Raw genomic sequence first — 15,737 nt, 5'->3', positions numbered from 1 at the left:
TGCTCTGATTCAGACTTTCATTATTCATATTATGACCAAACATTTCAGTCACTCCGGCCTTCATAAAATTTGTTATTGGAAGATCAGTGAAATCATAAATAAACACAGCTATTAGTTATGTGGACAGTTTGATGAGCTTGCTATTAGTTAGATTTAGTGTTCTGTTTATCAGTGCATTATTATGTATTGTGTCACTTGATGTACTGTCCAATCTTGTGTGAATGACAAATTTTATGCGGAACTGTGGCTCTCTGTCTTTGTTGCAGGTATGTCTGAATGAAACCATGAAGGACATTAATATGTAGCTGACCTTTGTTTTAATGACAAGATGTCATCAATTTATCCGATTGATGAAGCAGCAGTGTTATGTATTGCATGTCTGAAAAGGGCTCAGTGCAGTGATATGCGCTGTGAAGGTCCTACATCAGTTTTCCTCTGCTGTGTTGTGCTGTAGTCAGAAGTGGCTCTATGACCGATGTGTTGTTCCCCTCCAGATGATGGCGCTTGTGAGGACTGCCACCTATCCTGTGAGTCCTGCTTTGGAGAGGACAAGAACCAGTGTGCAACATGTGCAAAAGGTCTGTCAGCCGCTTATGTAGATGAGGTGTTTGCTTTCAGATGTGCAGTTACACCACAGGAGCTCCTTTACAGCAATGTTTACTGTTTGTTGTTTCTCCTCCAGGGCGTTTTCTAACCGCACAGCAAACATGTGTATCCAAGTGTCCGGCGGGCTTCTTTGCCGGTCGACTGAGCGGTTTGTGTGAAGCGTGCCCTCCGGGCTGTTTGCAGTGTGTGGACGCCCAGCGCTGCAGCCGCTGTCAGAGCAATCGCAGAGCTCAGTTTTTCCTGCAGGATGGACAGTGTGTTCAAGAGTGTGTCAGGTCAGAGGTCGACTCGATGGCTGTTTGGTTTTGGCTCAAATTTAAATGTATTTACTTTTTTCCAGCTCTGCCTGATAATTGATAAATCTCTCAGTGTGTAGAGATTTAACTCTGCTGTCAGGCCAGATGTTTGAGGCAACTTTTCTAAACCAAAAATAAAATGTCAGAAGATGTATTTGTTACCATGAGTTCCTGTTTAATACCGAAGTACCTTTAACCCTCGTGTTGTCCTGTGTGTGAACATTGACCCGTTTTCAAGTTTGAAAATGTGGGAAAAAAATATATTTTCACAGTGAACCTTCTGATGTTCACATTTTCAGCATTTCTGGGAGATCTTTGAACATTTTTAGTGGAATAAAAGAAATGTGAAGAATGTTTCTTAATAACATTAACAAAAAAATCAACCAAAATCCAGTGAATTTTGCTGGATTTTGGTAGATTTTTTTTTGTGAATGTTCTTAAAGAAAATAAGAAAATATTAGAAGTTTTACTGATATATACATAATCAATTTAGATATATTTAGGATTTTATTTTGGAAGATTTTTACTCATTTTTTGAAAATATTCACAAGAATTTTATTGCCGCATTTGGAGGATTTTTTTCAATTAAAACTTTTAAGGGAAACTTTTAAGGAATTATTGAAATTTTCTTCCTGAAGGTTTTGCAAATTTTCAAAAAGTTGGGGATTTTTTTTTGCTGAATTTTTGGATTTTTTTAGACAAGGAAACTATATTTTTTGGTGCCCGTAAATGAGGACAACAGGGGGGTTCAACTGTGACATCCATGAAACTGGAAACGTAAATTGTCCTTACTGAAGCTCCACTGGCATTTTAAATTCTTGCCCATGTGGGTTTTATTATAATTACATTTTACAATCATCTTCCAAGTAGCTTTCCTTATCATTACTTAAGTTCTACGCAATTGCCTGGTTAAATTATCAGTTGTCCTCTGTAGAGTGGAGCAGAGAGCAGAGCGAAATGTCAGACCACTTGTTTACCCCAACGGCATTCATTGCAGCCTGTTAAATTATTCACATGCAAAAATACTAAATCTGCAGCTCGACATGCCTTACAAGGCAAACTAATCAATTAATTAAGAGAATTAATACATCATTAGTTATGTCAGTGTTAAGTATGCAAGTGCTCAGTGGAATTTATATACATTATGAAGCTAGTTTAAATGATGTTATTTCAGCAGAATAAAAGCAAATGTAAAGTGTTCAATGTTGTCTGTGTTTGTTTCTATGTCTACTTTAACAGGGGTTATCCTGTGGGCCAAGTGTGTCGTAGCTGTGCTCCCGGCTGTGCGTCCTGTGGGAGAAACGCCACCCACTGCCTCAACTGTGAAGAATCTCTCCTCCTCCACAAGCACCAGTGTGTGGAGGAGTGTCCTCCAGCGCACACTGTCCGGGACGGGGAGTGCCATCGTTGCCCCATGGCCTGTCAGGAGTGCAACCCACTTGGGAAGTGCACAGGTAGAGAAACACAACGCAAACTAGGACAAACTCTGCAGTTAGAGCTCATTTTACTCTCCTGTTGTCTTCATTTACAGGCACCAAAAAATATTGCTTCCTTGTCTGAAAAAAAATCCCAAAATTCAGCAAAAAAATCCCCAAATTTCTGAAAATTTGCAAAACCTTGAGGAAGAAAATTCTAATAATTCCTTAAAGATTTCCTTTAAAATTTTTTATTTAAAAAAAATCCTCAAATTTGTCAAGAAATTTTTGTAAATATTTTTTTTAAATTGAATAAAAATTGTCCAAAAATTGAGTAAAAATATCTAAAGTGATTGCATTCATATCAGTAAAATTTTGAATATTTTCTTAAGAACATTGACAAAAAAAATCAACCAAAATCCAGCGAAAATCCCAGAAATGTTGAAAATGTGGATATCAGAAGTTTCATTGTGAAAATATTTTTTCCCCCACATTTTCAAGCTTTAAAACGGGTCAGTTTGACGCGCAGGACAGTGGGAGTGCTTTAATTATTGGTAGTGTCTACAGATACGGACCCGTACCTGTAGCCTGTGGACTACGGATACGGCACTTTCCATTTGCCAGACAGATACGGACCCGTACGCGAGCCTCGCGAGTCAAGAAGCTGCTAACCACTGCAAACTGTTGAAAGGTAAGCTAAGGTTAGGGTTAGTGTTAGGGTTAGGTTTAGGGTCCGTACCTGTAGTACCGATGCTACGGGTCCGTACCTCCAGCGTCTACCGGGAGTCACGTGACCAGATCTCACGTATCTGATTGGCAAATGGAAAGTCCGTACCTCTAGCAACTACCTTAATTATTCTATCCTCATCCTTGGGCAGCATCATTTTTACCAGCAAGTTTGGTGCTTTTTATTCTTAGCACAGCTCTAGATATGGCAGTGTCTGTCAGTCCACAACTTTAACACAATTTGAAATAGCTTTCAATTACACAGTCTATACTAATAAGTTTATATTCATCCCAAGCACCTCTTTTCTCTGTCGTGTCACCACCATGTTGATATTTTCAGTGTTAATTGAAATATCTTGATATTTCTGTGAATTTCCATCAAATTTGGCACAGAAATTCACAATTTCCACAGGAGGAATTGTAATGTGACAATGTGTGATCCCTATAAGACTAGAATATTTTTACAAAAATGCATCAAAGACAGTGTGAAAGTCTCATACTGAAGAGTCAACGGAAAATAAGCACCAGCTGTCCTCAGCTTTCTAAAGCTTTAGAAGGAGTTTCAGCTTGTTGTTTAGCCACTGTCATCATTTTGCAGCTGTTATTAGTGGAAAACTCAATAACTGTGAAAACAGAGTTAATAACCCGCTAATAGAATGAAGAATTTAGCTTCCAATGGGTCAGCTATTTTACACAGGTTCTGGTGGAGACCAAAAGCAGAGCAACAAGAAAGAGCGAGTATTTATGTACATATAGACACGCTTAAATCATAAGCAAACACATTCCTGTTGCACAGCGTTATATATAGACTCCAGCAAATCACTGCTGTTGTGTAAAACATTTAATACTTAGTGTCTAGTGGTAACTTTCAGGAATTCAGATATTTCCTTCTTTGGTTTAAGGAACTTTGATGACTCACTTTTTGAAACCCCTTCAAACAACTCAAGCTCAGTCATTTTTGAATTTGTGAGAATTTAAACTGCCTGTACTATGAAGCAGATTCTGGGTTGTGCAAGGTAACTTTTCATGAATGTAGCCCAAAATGTGACCATTTGGCTTTACCTGATAAGCACAGATTCGAGTCCAAGGTTAGTGCTCAAATTAATTACATTTTATGTATATGAATGATATTGATATTTAAGTGGAGAAAGCTCCAATTTTCAGTGTTTCTTTTTCCTGTAGACTGCAAAAATATTCAATAATATGTACGATCTGCAGGCCTTAAAGTGGTAGATTGTTAAAATAAATCATAGACTGAATAAAGCACTAAAGCCTTGTGCTTGTTGACCTTTTAAGAATCGCTGTACGTCTACTCTACTGGTTTGAATGATGTTTTTGTATTTGTTATTAACCGGCTCCCAAGACTGTTGAATGCTGCCAGGGCTGCAGCTGAGAAAACAAGCCAGAAGAATAGATCCAAACAACATGTTAACTCAGTGGAATACACAGTAGTAATTATAGTCGGATCTATTTGTTGATGATGAGGCAGTGATATAGATAAGCCTATTAACTTCCACATTCACACTGTCTGCATTTTTTTCTTTATTAACTTTCCTTCCTGACCTTGGCTGCAGTGGCTGCGTTGCCTTAAGCCTGTATTATATTCTTAGTTTCCTCATTTTGGTTAAGAATTGAAATTTATTGTGTGAAATATGCAGCTCTACACCTGTACGTTTGGTGCCGTCACTGCCCGTTTTATGTGAACGTGCTTAGCGATAGATTCAGAAAAGCTGGTCTGAGTACAGTTTATAGTTTTAGTGGGGTTCTTTTTAGTATTTACTTGTATAGCTTTTAGGTAGATAACAAAAAGATAACCTGGTTATGTTGCACTTCCCTCTGAGCACAGGCCTCAGGTGGTCAGAAAGTCCAAATGAATGATAATGTTTCTGTCTGTTGGATGTTTTTGCTGCTGCTAACAAATTCATCATATCATCCTCAAATGTGACAGTTTGTCAGTGTTGTTCCCAGCGTGTTTCTGCTGCACACATGACCAGAGCAATCACGTATCATTGTTATAACTTTACGTGTTTATCATCTCAGACCAAGTAGCTGCGATAGGCTGTACATGAAAGATGGACGTACCAACGGGTCTAAAAAGTGAGGCCAAAAAGGAAGTGCCTTACACCTGCATTATTTCTGACAGCCAGCAGAGGGCGACTCTTCTGGTTTCAGAAAGAAGTGTGATTGTATCAAAGCTTATGAAAAAACACAGTTGCTTCCTACTTGATCGCAGCAAACATTTTCCGAAAAGGTCTATGGTCTCAGTTGCTAGTTTCAGGGCTTTTAGAGTACTGTGTGATGCTGATCTTGTAAATTATGGTCCCAATTATAATGGATGATTAAACAGAAGATGCTTTACTCCCTGCTAGTATTGGCGTACGTCGTGTCATTCAGTGCTCAGTCTGATTTACCTCTCGTTGTTGCACTGATTCCATACCTAAGCTTGAAAATGGTGGTCAACATGCTGGCTCCATCCAGTTTTTACATACAGTCTATGGTAGCTTTAAAACTAATTATATTGCCATGAGCCTCAGCTTGAACCTGGTCTTTACTACTCATCAGCAAATGTTAGCATGCTGACTATAAAATATAAAAATATCAGTCTGTTAACAACTTCATTGTTAGCATATTAGCGAGCTGATGTTACCATTTACTCCAGCTTTACTGTTCCTGCTTCCTCACAGAGCCTTTAGCAAAGCTGTAGACTGGATTATCTTGACTGGACTGGACTAGATTGGTCTTATTCTCCAACATATCTGTCAAATCAATTGTGTGGAGATGACAGAGTCAAAATTCTTTTTGTCATCCCCCATTAGGACACTTTTAATGCAGTATTAGGATACAGGAGCAGTGAGTGTGCTTGATATAATGCACAGCTTTCAGTTCACCTGTCTCATCTTTCATTCATGCCTTGTCATTTTCTAACCAAGTGAAATCCATTCCTAACAGAGAGGACTTTTCTTGCTCTCTCATTCCTCTTAAAGACTTTAAAGTCCTTAGTATAGTTTCACCGACTTGTAATAAAGTGTTCCTCCATTTACTTCCAAAGCTGATCTTTGTGCAGGCTGTGAGGAGTATCACTTTCTCCTGGAGGGCCTGTGCGTGCTCGACTGTCCTGAGGGGTTCTTTGAGGACAAAGAACAAGGGGAGTGTTTGCGTTGCCACCCCGACTGTGCTTTGTGCGATGGGCCGAACAGCAATGACTGTGATGCCTGTATGGACCGTGGAGCCACCCTGCACAATGGGGCATGTCTGCCAGCCTGCCCCTCCCACACCTACCGGGACCATATGACAGGAGACTGCAAAGGTACAGCAACCGTCTCACTGCAGAAAACATACAGCTCAGGTTTAATTTGAGATGTATGGCTGCAGGAAAATGCACACATCTAATCATGTTAATGAAAATGAACTTGTTTTTACTACACATTTAGAACTTCCACCCTCCCGAGTATGACAAAGTCAGCTCCATCGCTCCTGAAACTGATGCAACGTTTTCTGTCCTGTAGTGCGCCCTTCATGCATTTCTTCAATTATATTCTCTACTATGCCTGAGTGTGTTTCTTGACTTGAGCTCAGACTAAAATAGCAACGCTTTTCAGACGGTTAACAGGCAGCTGTCAAACCTTGAAAACAGCACAGCGATGCCAAAGACAGTTCCCTAGAGAAAGACACACCGCTCCAGTTTTGTTATACAAAAACAAAGAGGATGGTGTGTTTCTCACAGTAAAATGTTGTAGGCGATGCCCGTTTTTGTTGCTGCTTAAAGTAGCTGCCAGCAGAAAGACATTTAAAATCAGGTACATTGCTGTGCTGCAAAACGGACAGCGTGATTTTGCTCTGGTAAATGTTTTCACAGATCATACCTTGAGAACCCAATAGGTGGAAACTGCCAGGTAAAATGTGCTGGTGCAGTAAAAAGACGAATGATTCAAAATTTTTGGCCTAATGTGGTGAGAGTTAATTATCAGACACAGCTATCACCATATTGGATATCACAAAGTATTGATAATATGCTTTGATTCTTTTTTTTTTTTTTTTTATTTTTAGACTGCGATGCATCGTGCCTCATGTGCTTTGGACCTCACGCTGGATCCTGCACCAGCTGCCAAGAGGGTCAGAGGCTGGACAGCCACAACCACTGTGTGCCGTCAGACAGCAAATGCTCGATTCACCAGTACACAGACCAGGACGGCGAATGCCATCCGTGTCACAAATACTGCCACAGGTGTTCAGGTCCTGGCAAAACCCACTGCCTGAGCTGCAACCAGAGACATCTCCTGCTCAGTGAGTCAAGTTTAGTTTGTAGGGCTTGTGAATCCTCCGAAGGCTGCGTGTCCTGGAAAGCTCGGCGGGCATTTGCGGCATGTTTGCTTAGCTGCATGATCATGTGTGTTTGTTGGTACAGATGGCACCTGCGTGGATGAATGCCCAACAGGCTACTATGAGGACGACTCGGGGCAGAAATGTGAACCCTGCCACGCCGCCTGTCAGTCCTGTGCTGGAAAGCACAGTCACGAGTGTCTCACCTGCAAAGCCCACCTATTTCGGGAAGGCAAAGAGTGTGTGGAGACCTGCCAGCACAGGTAGTTTAACCTGCTCGCCATCCAACTGTGCCGCTCATCCATCACTTTAAATGCGGTCACGCAGTGTTGTCATTAGTAACAGATTATTCTAGTCACGTAATGTCACCGTGGACACTAAACCATAGCTCTTCTTCAGTTAGCTGGACAGGGGTGCAGTTTGGAGATACAAGCTAATTTAGCCTGAGATTTAAATAGCCCTTCTTGTGGCCTGTAAAATGCTAATTAGACTTGATTTTTTTTTTTTTTTGGGGGGGGGCACGGTAATTGAGAGCGTTAAATTAATGTGCCGTTAAATTGATGCGCAGTTAAATCCTGAAGAGAAAAAACAAACAGACCTGCATACAAACAATGCAGCATTACTCAGTATCATATGGAAATGTTAAGACCGTATTCCCTCAGCCATGTGTTGGTCTATGTTATGTCTGAGTAATTATGAGTGTGTGTGCGTGAAAGGTATTTCCTCTGAGGATGAACAAAGCTCTAATCTCATTTCATTTAATTGAATCTAATCTATCATAACTTTTGACCATCTGTCCTCTTAGTCACTATGGAAACACGGCCTCAAGGAAGTGTGAGAAGTGTGACCCGAGTTGCGGTGAGTGTAGCGGGGGCGGCGACGACGGCTGCCTGAACTGCGGTGCGGGCCTCATCTTCTTGCGGAAAGAAGGCCGCTGCCTCCCCTCGTGCCCTCAGGGATACCATCACGACGCCGTGCACAAGACCTGCGAGCCGTGCCACGCCACCTGCAGAACGTGCTCAGGTACAAGTGTCCACTCAGCACTACTTTAATGCATTGCAGTTACGCGCTCACAGATCACATGTGGGTTACGAGATACTGATGATGCCGTTTTCTCTGCGGACTGCAGGTGTGGAAGCGGTGGAGAGCTGTGGCTGTGCTCTGAATCAACCCTAGAAATGTTATATACAGTACAAGGATACTTATTTAAAACTCCTTAAAGGAATAAATAATTAAACATTTTTCTGTTAATCTAACCTCGAGTTAAATAAGCTAGGTTGCTCTCAATAGATCCCAAAACAATGATGGTTTCTCGGCATTTCCCAACATGTCTGTGATTTTCAGTCTGCTTCCTACTGTGGACATAAATCTTTACAAATGAGTCTTAAATATATAGCAGGGTACTCACGTAGTAATAAATAGTGAATTTGTTCTGCTCAATTGTCGGTTCCAGATTTATTGTGCTGGTTAATGTTTGATTGACTCAAAATAAACTGCAGTGTTAGATCATAATGAAGCAGCACTGTGGCTCACTGATGTGTTTTTAAAGAGCCCATTTTATACGCATTTACACATTCTTGGTTTTATTTTTGCATTCTACTAGAATATGTTTAATGTTTAAAGAAAAGCATTTTTCTCACAGTACATTGCTGCAGCATCTTTTCTCACCCTCTGTCTGAAATTCTCTGTTTTCCTGAACCCCAAAATCCACTGACAGATTTGAAAGGGTTGTTGCTTTTTGAAAAAAAAGAGCAAAACCTGAAACACAAAGAATCATTAGATTTTCAACTTTCTGACAGTCCTTGAACTACTCATTCCATTGGCAAAATTAACAAAATAAAAGCCTTCAATTAAGATATTCCTAAAAAATGACTTTATTCTCGATGTCTCATGTCAAAATTTACCAAAAAGTACACCGTTTGCCCTCACCAGATTTTGATAAAAGCAAAAAAACAAAACAAAGTTATCTAGCTACTGACCCAGAAAACATTACTTGACAAAGATTCAGGCACTTTTTAGCTGTTCTGAGCTGAACTTCATTCTGACAGATTAGAAATGTAAGAAGTAAAATATCTATCATTTGTAGAGCCACCATTTCCCCTTATATTGATAACACTTGTGACAACTTGAAAATAATGTTGTGCATGTTAATTCCAGATTTTTGGCTATTTTTGTAAAATAATTATTACTTAATGAAATTCAGCTTTTATACATACATATGTTTATAGAGGGGGTTCTTGACTTAAGTTGGAGTTCTGTTCCTATCGATTGACGTAAATCAGTTTTCGCTATAATTCGGAACTCCGGTGAAAATGTAAACAAAGCCGTTATGTGCAGCACAATATCGATCAGTTCTTCGGAAAAGTCATGAATACCACGCAGGCCAAGGTGGCATGCAACCGGCGACTGTAAACAAACCCGTCTTATAACGCTGCCTGACGACGTATTTGTCTGCTCCACTCACCAACTAGTTCCACATATCGAGTTCCGACGTATCGATGAAACACCGTAAGCCGTAAACCAAGGACCCCCTGTATATAAATTTTATTTTTTATATGATGTAAGGCATTATGTCAAATGTATCATCCAGCACAAGACATTTTTTTGCGTTCTCTCTACTTCCAGCCACAGTTGTACTGTTTCTATAGTGGTGCAGGATTTTATATGGTCGTGTGAAATAAATTTAAAAAATGTGATGGGAGCAAAAAACGCAAAGAAAGTACTTGGGGCTCAGAGGGTTAAAGCCCTCTGTGTGAAAAGCCCAATCCTCTCTGATTGGTCAGCTGGTTTAACAGGGCAAGGCAGCACTGGTTCTCCCAGATCTCTGAATTTCGGGCTTCAGCTCCAGCAGCTGCACCTCTAGTGAAGAAATAATGGCAGGCAGCGAGGAAGCTGCTGTTCTTTGTTCGAGGATGTGCCAAACTAGGCAGGCATTATGCAAATATGCTGCTTAGTGATGTAAATAAGAAACAGAAAAAGGAAGTTTTCAGATTCAAACAAGGTGTTTCAGGCAGTCAGTGTGTTCTGTGGCAGCATTTTTACATGCACAAAGAAGCACAAAAGGAAAGGGGAAAACCCAAACAGCATTCTATGGGCTCTATAACGTTTTGGAAAACAATGAGGGCACTGTGCATGGAACAGACGGACAGATATCATGTTTCAGCTACACTGGCAGCACTTATCAGTAGGATCTGTTCACTGCGGATGAATTCATATTTTTAAGGGATTTCTTGACAGTGTTAGAATCCTAAATGTCACCAGACTTACACCTTTAGTTGTCATTTAACTGCAGGACAATTATCCCACTCCTGTGACTCCTGCTTCCCTGGATACCTGCTGTTTGATGGCAAGTGTGAGTCCATGTGCGATGTCGGCCAGCATCCCATAATAGAGGTAGCAACACTTCTCTGGGTTTTAGCTACATAGATATTCACTTTTATTTAAAAAAAAATCCTCATTCTGTCCTTCACCAAAATAATTACTGCTAATGTTTTGGCCCCAGGTATCAGAAAATGTAATTCAGACTGACTTATTACTGCACCAGGAGAAATCCCAGACAGCAGAGTGAAAATTATTACCGTGTCACATTTTCTAAATAAATCTTGCTGCCGAGACAGCTGATTGAACCTGCTGGACGGGTAGATGCATGTTAATTGACGACGCTGAGAGGCTTTATTCAGTCTGTTGAAAAAGTCTTGGAGACAAAGAATCAGTAGTTGTGCTGTCAAAATGCTGTAGCTGTGTGTCAGTCCTCTCTGCCGTCCCTCCCCAGGGTTCAGACCACTCCTGTGCAGACTGTGACAGTTCCTGTCTGGAGTGTTGGGGCCCCGGACCGTCCAACTGCACCGAGTGTCCTCCTCAGGCCATCTTAGAAGCTGGAGGGCGCTGTCTGCTCTGTTGCCGCCATGGGAAGGAAGAGGAGGAGGAGGAGGTCACGACACAGCAGCAGGACTGTTGTAACTGCACCGAGACTCGTGGTACTTCTGTTCTGTTCTGTCCTTCTTGTTGAAAGAAAGTAGAGGAGAATGATGAAGGTCACTCCTGGGTGGGGTGGGGAGTGACTCAGTTTGTCACTTACGAATGGATGATCTATAGATTACACATCCCTTGTGAAGAGAAAATACTGCGGCTGTAACTAATTGGATTTGTCACTGTTAATTATTTTTTAGAGTCACAGTCGTCGATTGATTGCTTGGTCTATAAAATGTCAGAAACAGAAAAATTCTCTCATAATTTCCAAAATCCAAAAGCTTAATTATTGTCAGACAGAGGAAATCTTTGAGAGAACTTGCTGCTTTGCCACATGTGTAAATGCAGGTATCTCACTGTTGTCTTCATTTATGGCACAAAAAAAAATATTGTTCCCTTGTCTGAAAAAAAATCCAAAAATTCAGTAAAAAAATTCCCCAAATTTATCAAAATTTGCAAAATCTTCAGGAAAAAATTCCTTAAAAGTTTCATTTTAAAGAAATACCCAAATTTGACAAGAAATAAAATCAAAAAATAAAAATCATAAAAATTGTAAATATTTTTAAAAAATGAAAAAAAAATGTCCAAAAATAATCCTAAAAATGTCTGAAGTGCTTCCATATATATCAGTAAAAGTTCTAATATTTTCTTTAAGTACATTTGGGAAAAAATCATCAAGATTTCTTTCCCGAATGTTCTTAAAGAAACTTTTTTTTAACGTTTCTTTTTTCCCACCAAAAAATGTTCAAAAATTTCCTGAACATGTGGAAGTTTTCACTGTGAATATATATATATGTGTATATATATATATATATATATATATACATATATATATATATATATATATATATATTTCTTTCCCACATTTTCAAACTTTAAAACGGGTCCATTTGACCAGCAGGACGACGCGAGGGTTAAAGAAGCATTTATCATGTCTGCTGCTTTATGATGCTGCAAGTTTTTATTCATGTCAGACAGAAGAATCTGACACACGGGTAGCTGTGGGTAACAAACAGGACATCTTTAGATGTTTCTGCTGAATCCCAAATGACATTCAGTGATGCCTGAAAATCTTGAATTCAGAAGTTAATCTAGCAGGTTTTAGATCTGCCTGAGACACATTTATCGCTGCAGTTTTACGGAAATGTAAAATCTGGACACAAGCTTGATCGACCTCGACTGTGTGATATTGACAGACCCGAAACACCCGATTATCTCTGGAAACATCACAGACGATGTGTCCCGATGCTTCAGCATGACATGTTGTGTGTTAAAGAATGACCTACAATGCAATAGATAACGTGTGATACGAAGGAGATGAAGCAGAAGACATGAATGTAACCGCTATGTATGTGTGTGTGTGTGTGTGTGTGTGTGTGTGTGTGTGTGTGTGTGTGTGTGTGTGTGTGTGTGTGTGTGTGTGTGTGTGTGTGCCTCCATGCTGACTTAACACATGTAGACTGAGACTTTTGAAGTCTGCAGCTTTTATTCTGGAACAATGTCTGTGCAGAAATGTTAAGAAAAGCTCTGCTCAGTCTAAAAGTGTACTTTAATACATCCATGGACTGTATCCGTCTTGTAATGTGCAACATTCTCCCCCTGCTTTCTGTGCTGCACGTTAAGTTTTACAATGCTACGTTAGCTTTGAGGACCAGAAAGGAGCTCTGGTCTAAATAGTGAAGGAAAGGGGTGCAAGTCTTGCATTTTCATAAACTTGCAGGAGAATTTTTAAAAGCTATTGGATTAGTTATCTTGTTTGTTCTATAATGTTGGCATCACGGGCAGTTCTTATTACTATTACTGAACAGTAAAGGTCATGGCCAGGAAGAAGCCTGAATCAGAGTGATAGCAAATTCAAATGTCATGTATGATAGTTATTAAAGACAACCACAGCTCCATAGAGGTTGAATTCACCCTAAACATACTGTTAAAGTGATTACATTCGTTTTCTCGTGTCAGTTTTAACCTCTGTGATTGGAAGCTTCTTGCTGAAAAGAACCTTGGGAGTTTGTTTTTCCACACACAAGCTTTTACTGTCAACTTTTATTCCACAATCAGGTGTTTTCAAACGCATTCGTTAGTATTTCGGACCGATGATTCAGCTAGGAGAGCTTCATATTGATCTGAGCCGAAGAAGAGCTTGACATGAATGGGATTTGCTACATCCCAAACCAGGGGCATCTACAATAGCTCTCCTGCCTCACAGTTCTATTTTTCAGCCTTTGAATGGAGCCACGGAAGATGTTATTCAATTGTTTTGACAGGCTAAGCTTTTCATTCCTTGAAAACTGAACTTCATGTGCAAAATTGGCAGAGCGCCCTTTCAATTTTGGCAATCAGAAAAGCCCTTGGATAACTACGAAAGAGGATTAGGGCCATTGTAAATAAAGTATTAGAGTTCTGACCTTTCTTTTTGGCAGAATTGTGAGTTTTTTCTTAGATTTCTGAAGTCGTGTTCAGATTGTCCACTATATAGTAAATCAGCTGTTCTGCAGTGCTGTAAACTTTATCCACTATGGAGAAAATAAATCATAGTGAATAGAAGCTGCACAATCAATCAGCTAAGACCATCATTCCTTTCTCTTTGTTTAGAAAAAGATGATCGGTTAGCTACTATCGAATGGAATTTTCTCGCCTATTGAACGATGTCTCAGCCGTGCAGCGATTCGTCTTTGTTTGAGCAGCAGCAGTTATTATCATTAAAACGCCTACTTAAACTTCAGTAGCTCAGTCTAAACAGCTTACTTATGAAACAAATAGTCATTTTAAAGTATTTGACTGCCTTAAAAGGTAATGTTAACTCACTATTAATAATTTGAAGAGTAGTCGTCTTTAACAGCTCAGTTGCAGCTGCACTCTTTGTGGAAGTGGATTCAGAACAACCAAAGAATGTTGTACATGTAAAGTTGAATAAAATTGTGAGACTTCAGTGCACAAATTGGGAAGTTTATTTTATCCTAAAATAGGAACTTTGTGCTGCCCATGGCCTCAAATGTGGTGCAGATGTTCAGACCTTTGTTTATGGGCAGACATAATTAAGAGTATCAGGCTTGTAATTACGTGTCAGTGCTTTGTCCAAGTAGTAATTGAGATCTCTCATTAGCAGTCTGCCCTCGTCCCATACTCAGTGTTCTGTGTAGCAGACACTATATTGTGGGTTAGAGTGGGCAGTCCAGCTTCAAAGGAGAATTTTGACAGTTTTTTTTTTTTTTTTTTTTGAGAATATTGATTAAAAAATAAAAATTCTGACTTCAATCTCAGAATTCTGAAAGAAAAGTAAAAACTCTTTTTTTTCCCCTCCGCCTTTATTCCAGTGGCCCTAACTCTGTTCTGTGAAAATCTTTCATTTAGATGCACTGTAACTTTCACACTTGCATCTTCTTGCTTTGGTTTCTAGGAGAGTGCATCCTCAGCACCAACTTGGCGTTCAGGAATGAGGGGGAAGAGGAGGCCACAGGGAACCTCACCGTCTTCATCATCGCTTGCATCCTCCTGGTGCTGGCACTCGTGTCCATCGTCTTCCTCATCAGACACTCCCGGTCCAAGCACCCTCAGTCGGACCTTCCTCCTCGCGGCTACGAGAAGTTGGGCTCCGGCGGCGTGTTTGGAGGCGGCAGCAGACACGGCGGCTACAGCTCTGCTTCTTCTGCGTCTCACAGTGGCCGAGCCGGCTCCTCTGGCGGTCGTTTCCAGGAGTCTCAGCTGGTTGACATCGGCGAGCGTCGCTCAGGGGTTAAGGATGATGACGACGATGATGAAGACGACGAGGACATTGTCTACATGGGCCAGGACGGCACTGTGTACAGGAAGTTCCGGTACGGACAGCTGGGAGACGACAACGAGGACGAGCTGGAGTACGACGATGAGAGCTACGCGTTCCGGTGAAGCATGAAAAACATTTCTTTCTTTTCTTCTGGATTCTTCTCCCTCTGTGTTTATCTGTTCACGCCCTCAGGGACAGACCCATTTATCCTTTACTGAATGAGCTCGACCAAATGAGACATGAGAAGCGATTTATAATGAGGTGCATTTTACGACTGCTATTCATTCACAAAATGGAAAATGCTGCACAAAAAAATCACTGCTGTTTGCATTCCTGTGGACTTTTTACATAACTTAGCTTGGTTTTCTTCACTTTGTTTGGAGTATGGTGATTTTCCACATATATAACATAATTCATCATGGGCATTTACTAGTTTTGACAATTTCATTAACCACATTATCTCTTTTAGTTGTTGTAGTGTTGGATTAGCAATTTAAATGTGATTAATCATGCTATTTATTTGGCTTTTCTATATTCCCAAGTGTTTGCCGTCTTTGAATGTTAATTTGAAAATGTGTTATTCGGTTCAAATAAAGAAATAAAGTCTTGGAAGAAACGCATTAGAAATGAGTAAGTCATGAC

At 40.2% G+C, this 15,737-nt stretch overlaps 1 protein-coding gene across 1 annotated transcript in view; it reads left to right on the top strand.

Annotated features, from left to right (window-relative positions):
- pcsk5a (proprotein convertase subtilisin/kexin type 5a) overlaps window positions 1-15,715 on the top strand; it is a 51,553-nt gene extending 35,838 nt beyond the window's left edge. Inside the window, exons 28-37 of the mRNA XM_051938610.1 lie at window positions 495-578; window positions 683-881; window positions 2,142-2,356; window positions 6,108-6,350; window positions 7,091-7,327; window positions 7,449-7,626; window positions 8,169-8,386; window positions 10,656-10,756; window positions 11,136-11,340; window positions 14,730-15,715. Of these exons, the coding sequence (XP_051794570.1) occupies window positions 495-578; window positions 683-881; window positions 2,142-2,356; window positions 6,108-6,350; window positions 7,091-7,327; window positions 7,449-7,626; window positions 8,169-8,386; window positions 10,656-10,756; window positions 11,136-11,340; window positions 14,730-15,217 (2,168 nt within the window). The 3' untranslated portion in view covers window positions 15,218-15,715. The remainder of the gene's footprint in view (window positions 1-494; window positions 579-682; window positions 882-2,141; window positions 2,357-6,107; window positions 6,351-7,090; window positions 7,328-7,448; window positions 7,627-8,168; window positions 8,387-10,655; window positions 10,757-11,135; window positions 11,341-14,729) is intronic.
- The last annotated feature ends 22 nt before the right edge of the window (window positions 15,716-15,737 follow it).

Source organism: Acanthochromis polyacanthus, chromosome 18, assembly GCF_021347895.1.
Source record: "Acanthochromis polyacanthus isolate Apoly-LR-REF ecotype Palm Island chromosome 18, KAUST_Apoly_ChrSc, whole genome shotgun sequence".
NCBI lineage: Eukaryota > Metazoa > Chordata > Actinopteri > Pomacentridae > Acanthochromis > Acanthochromis polyacanthus.
The sequence above is the reverse complement of the archived record's forward strand: the minus strand, read 5'-3'. Positions and strand labels throughout refer to the sequence as shown.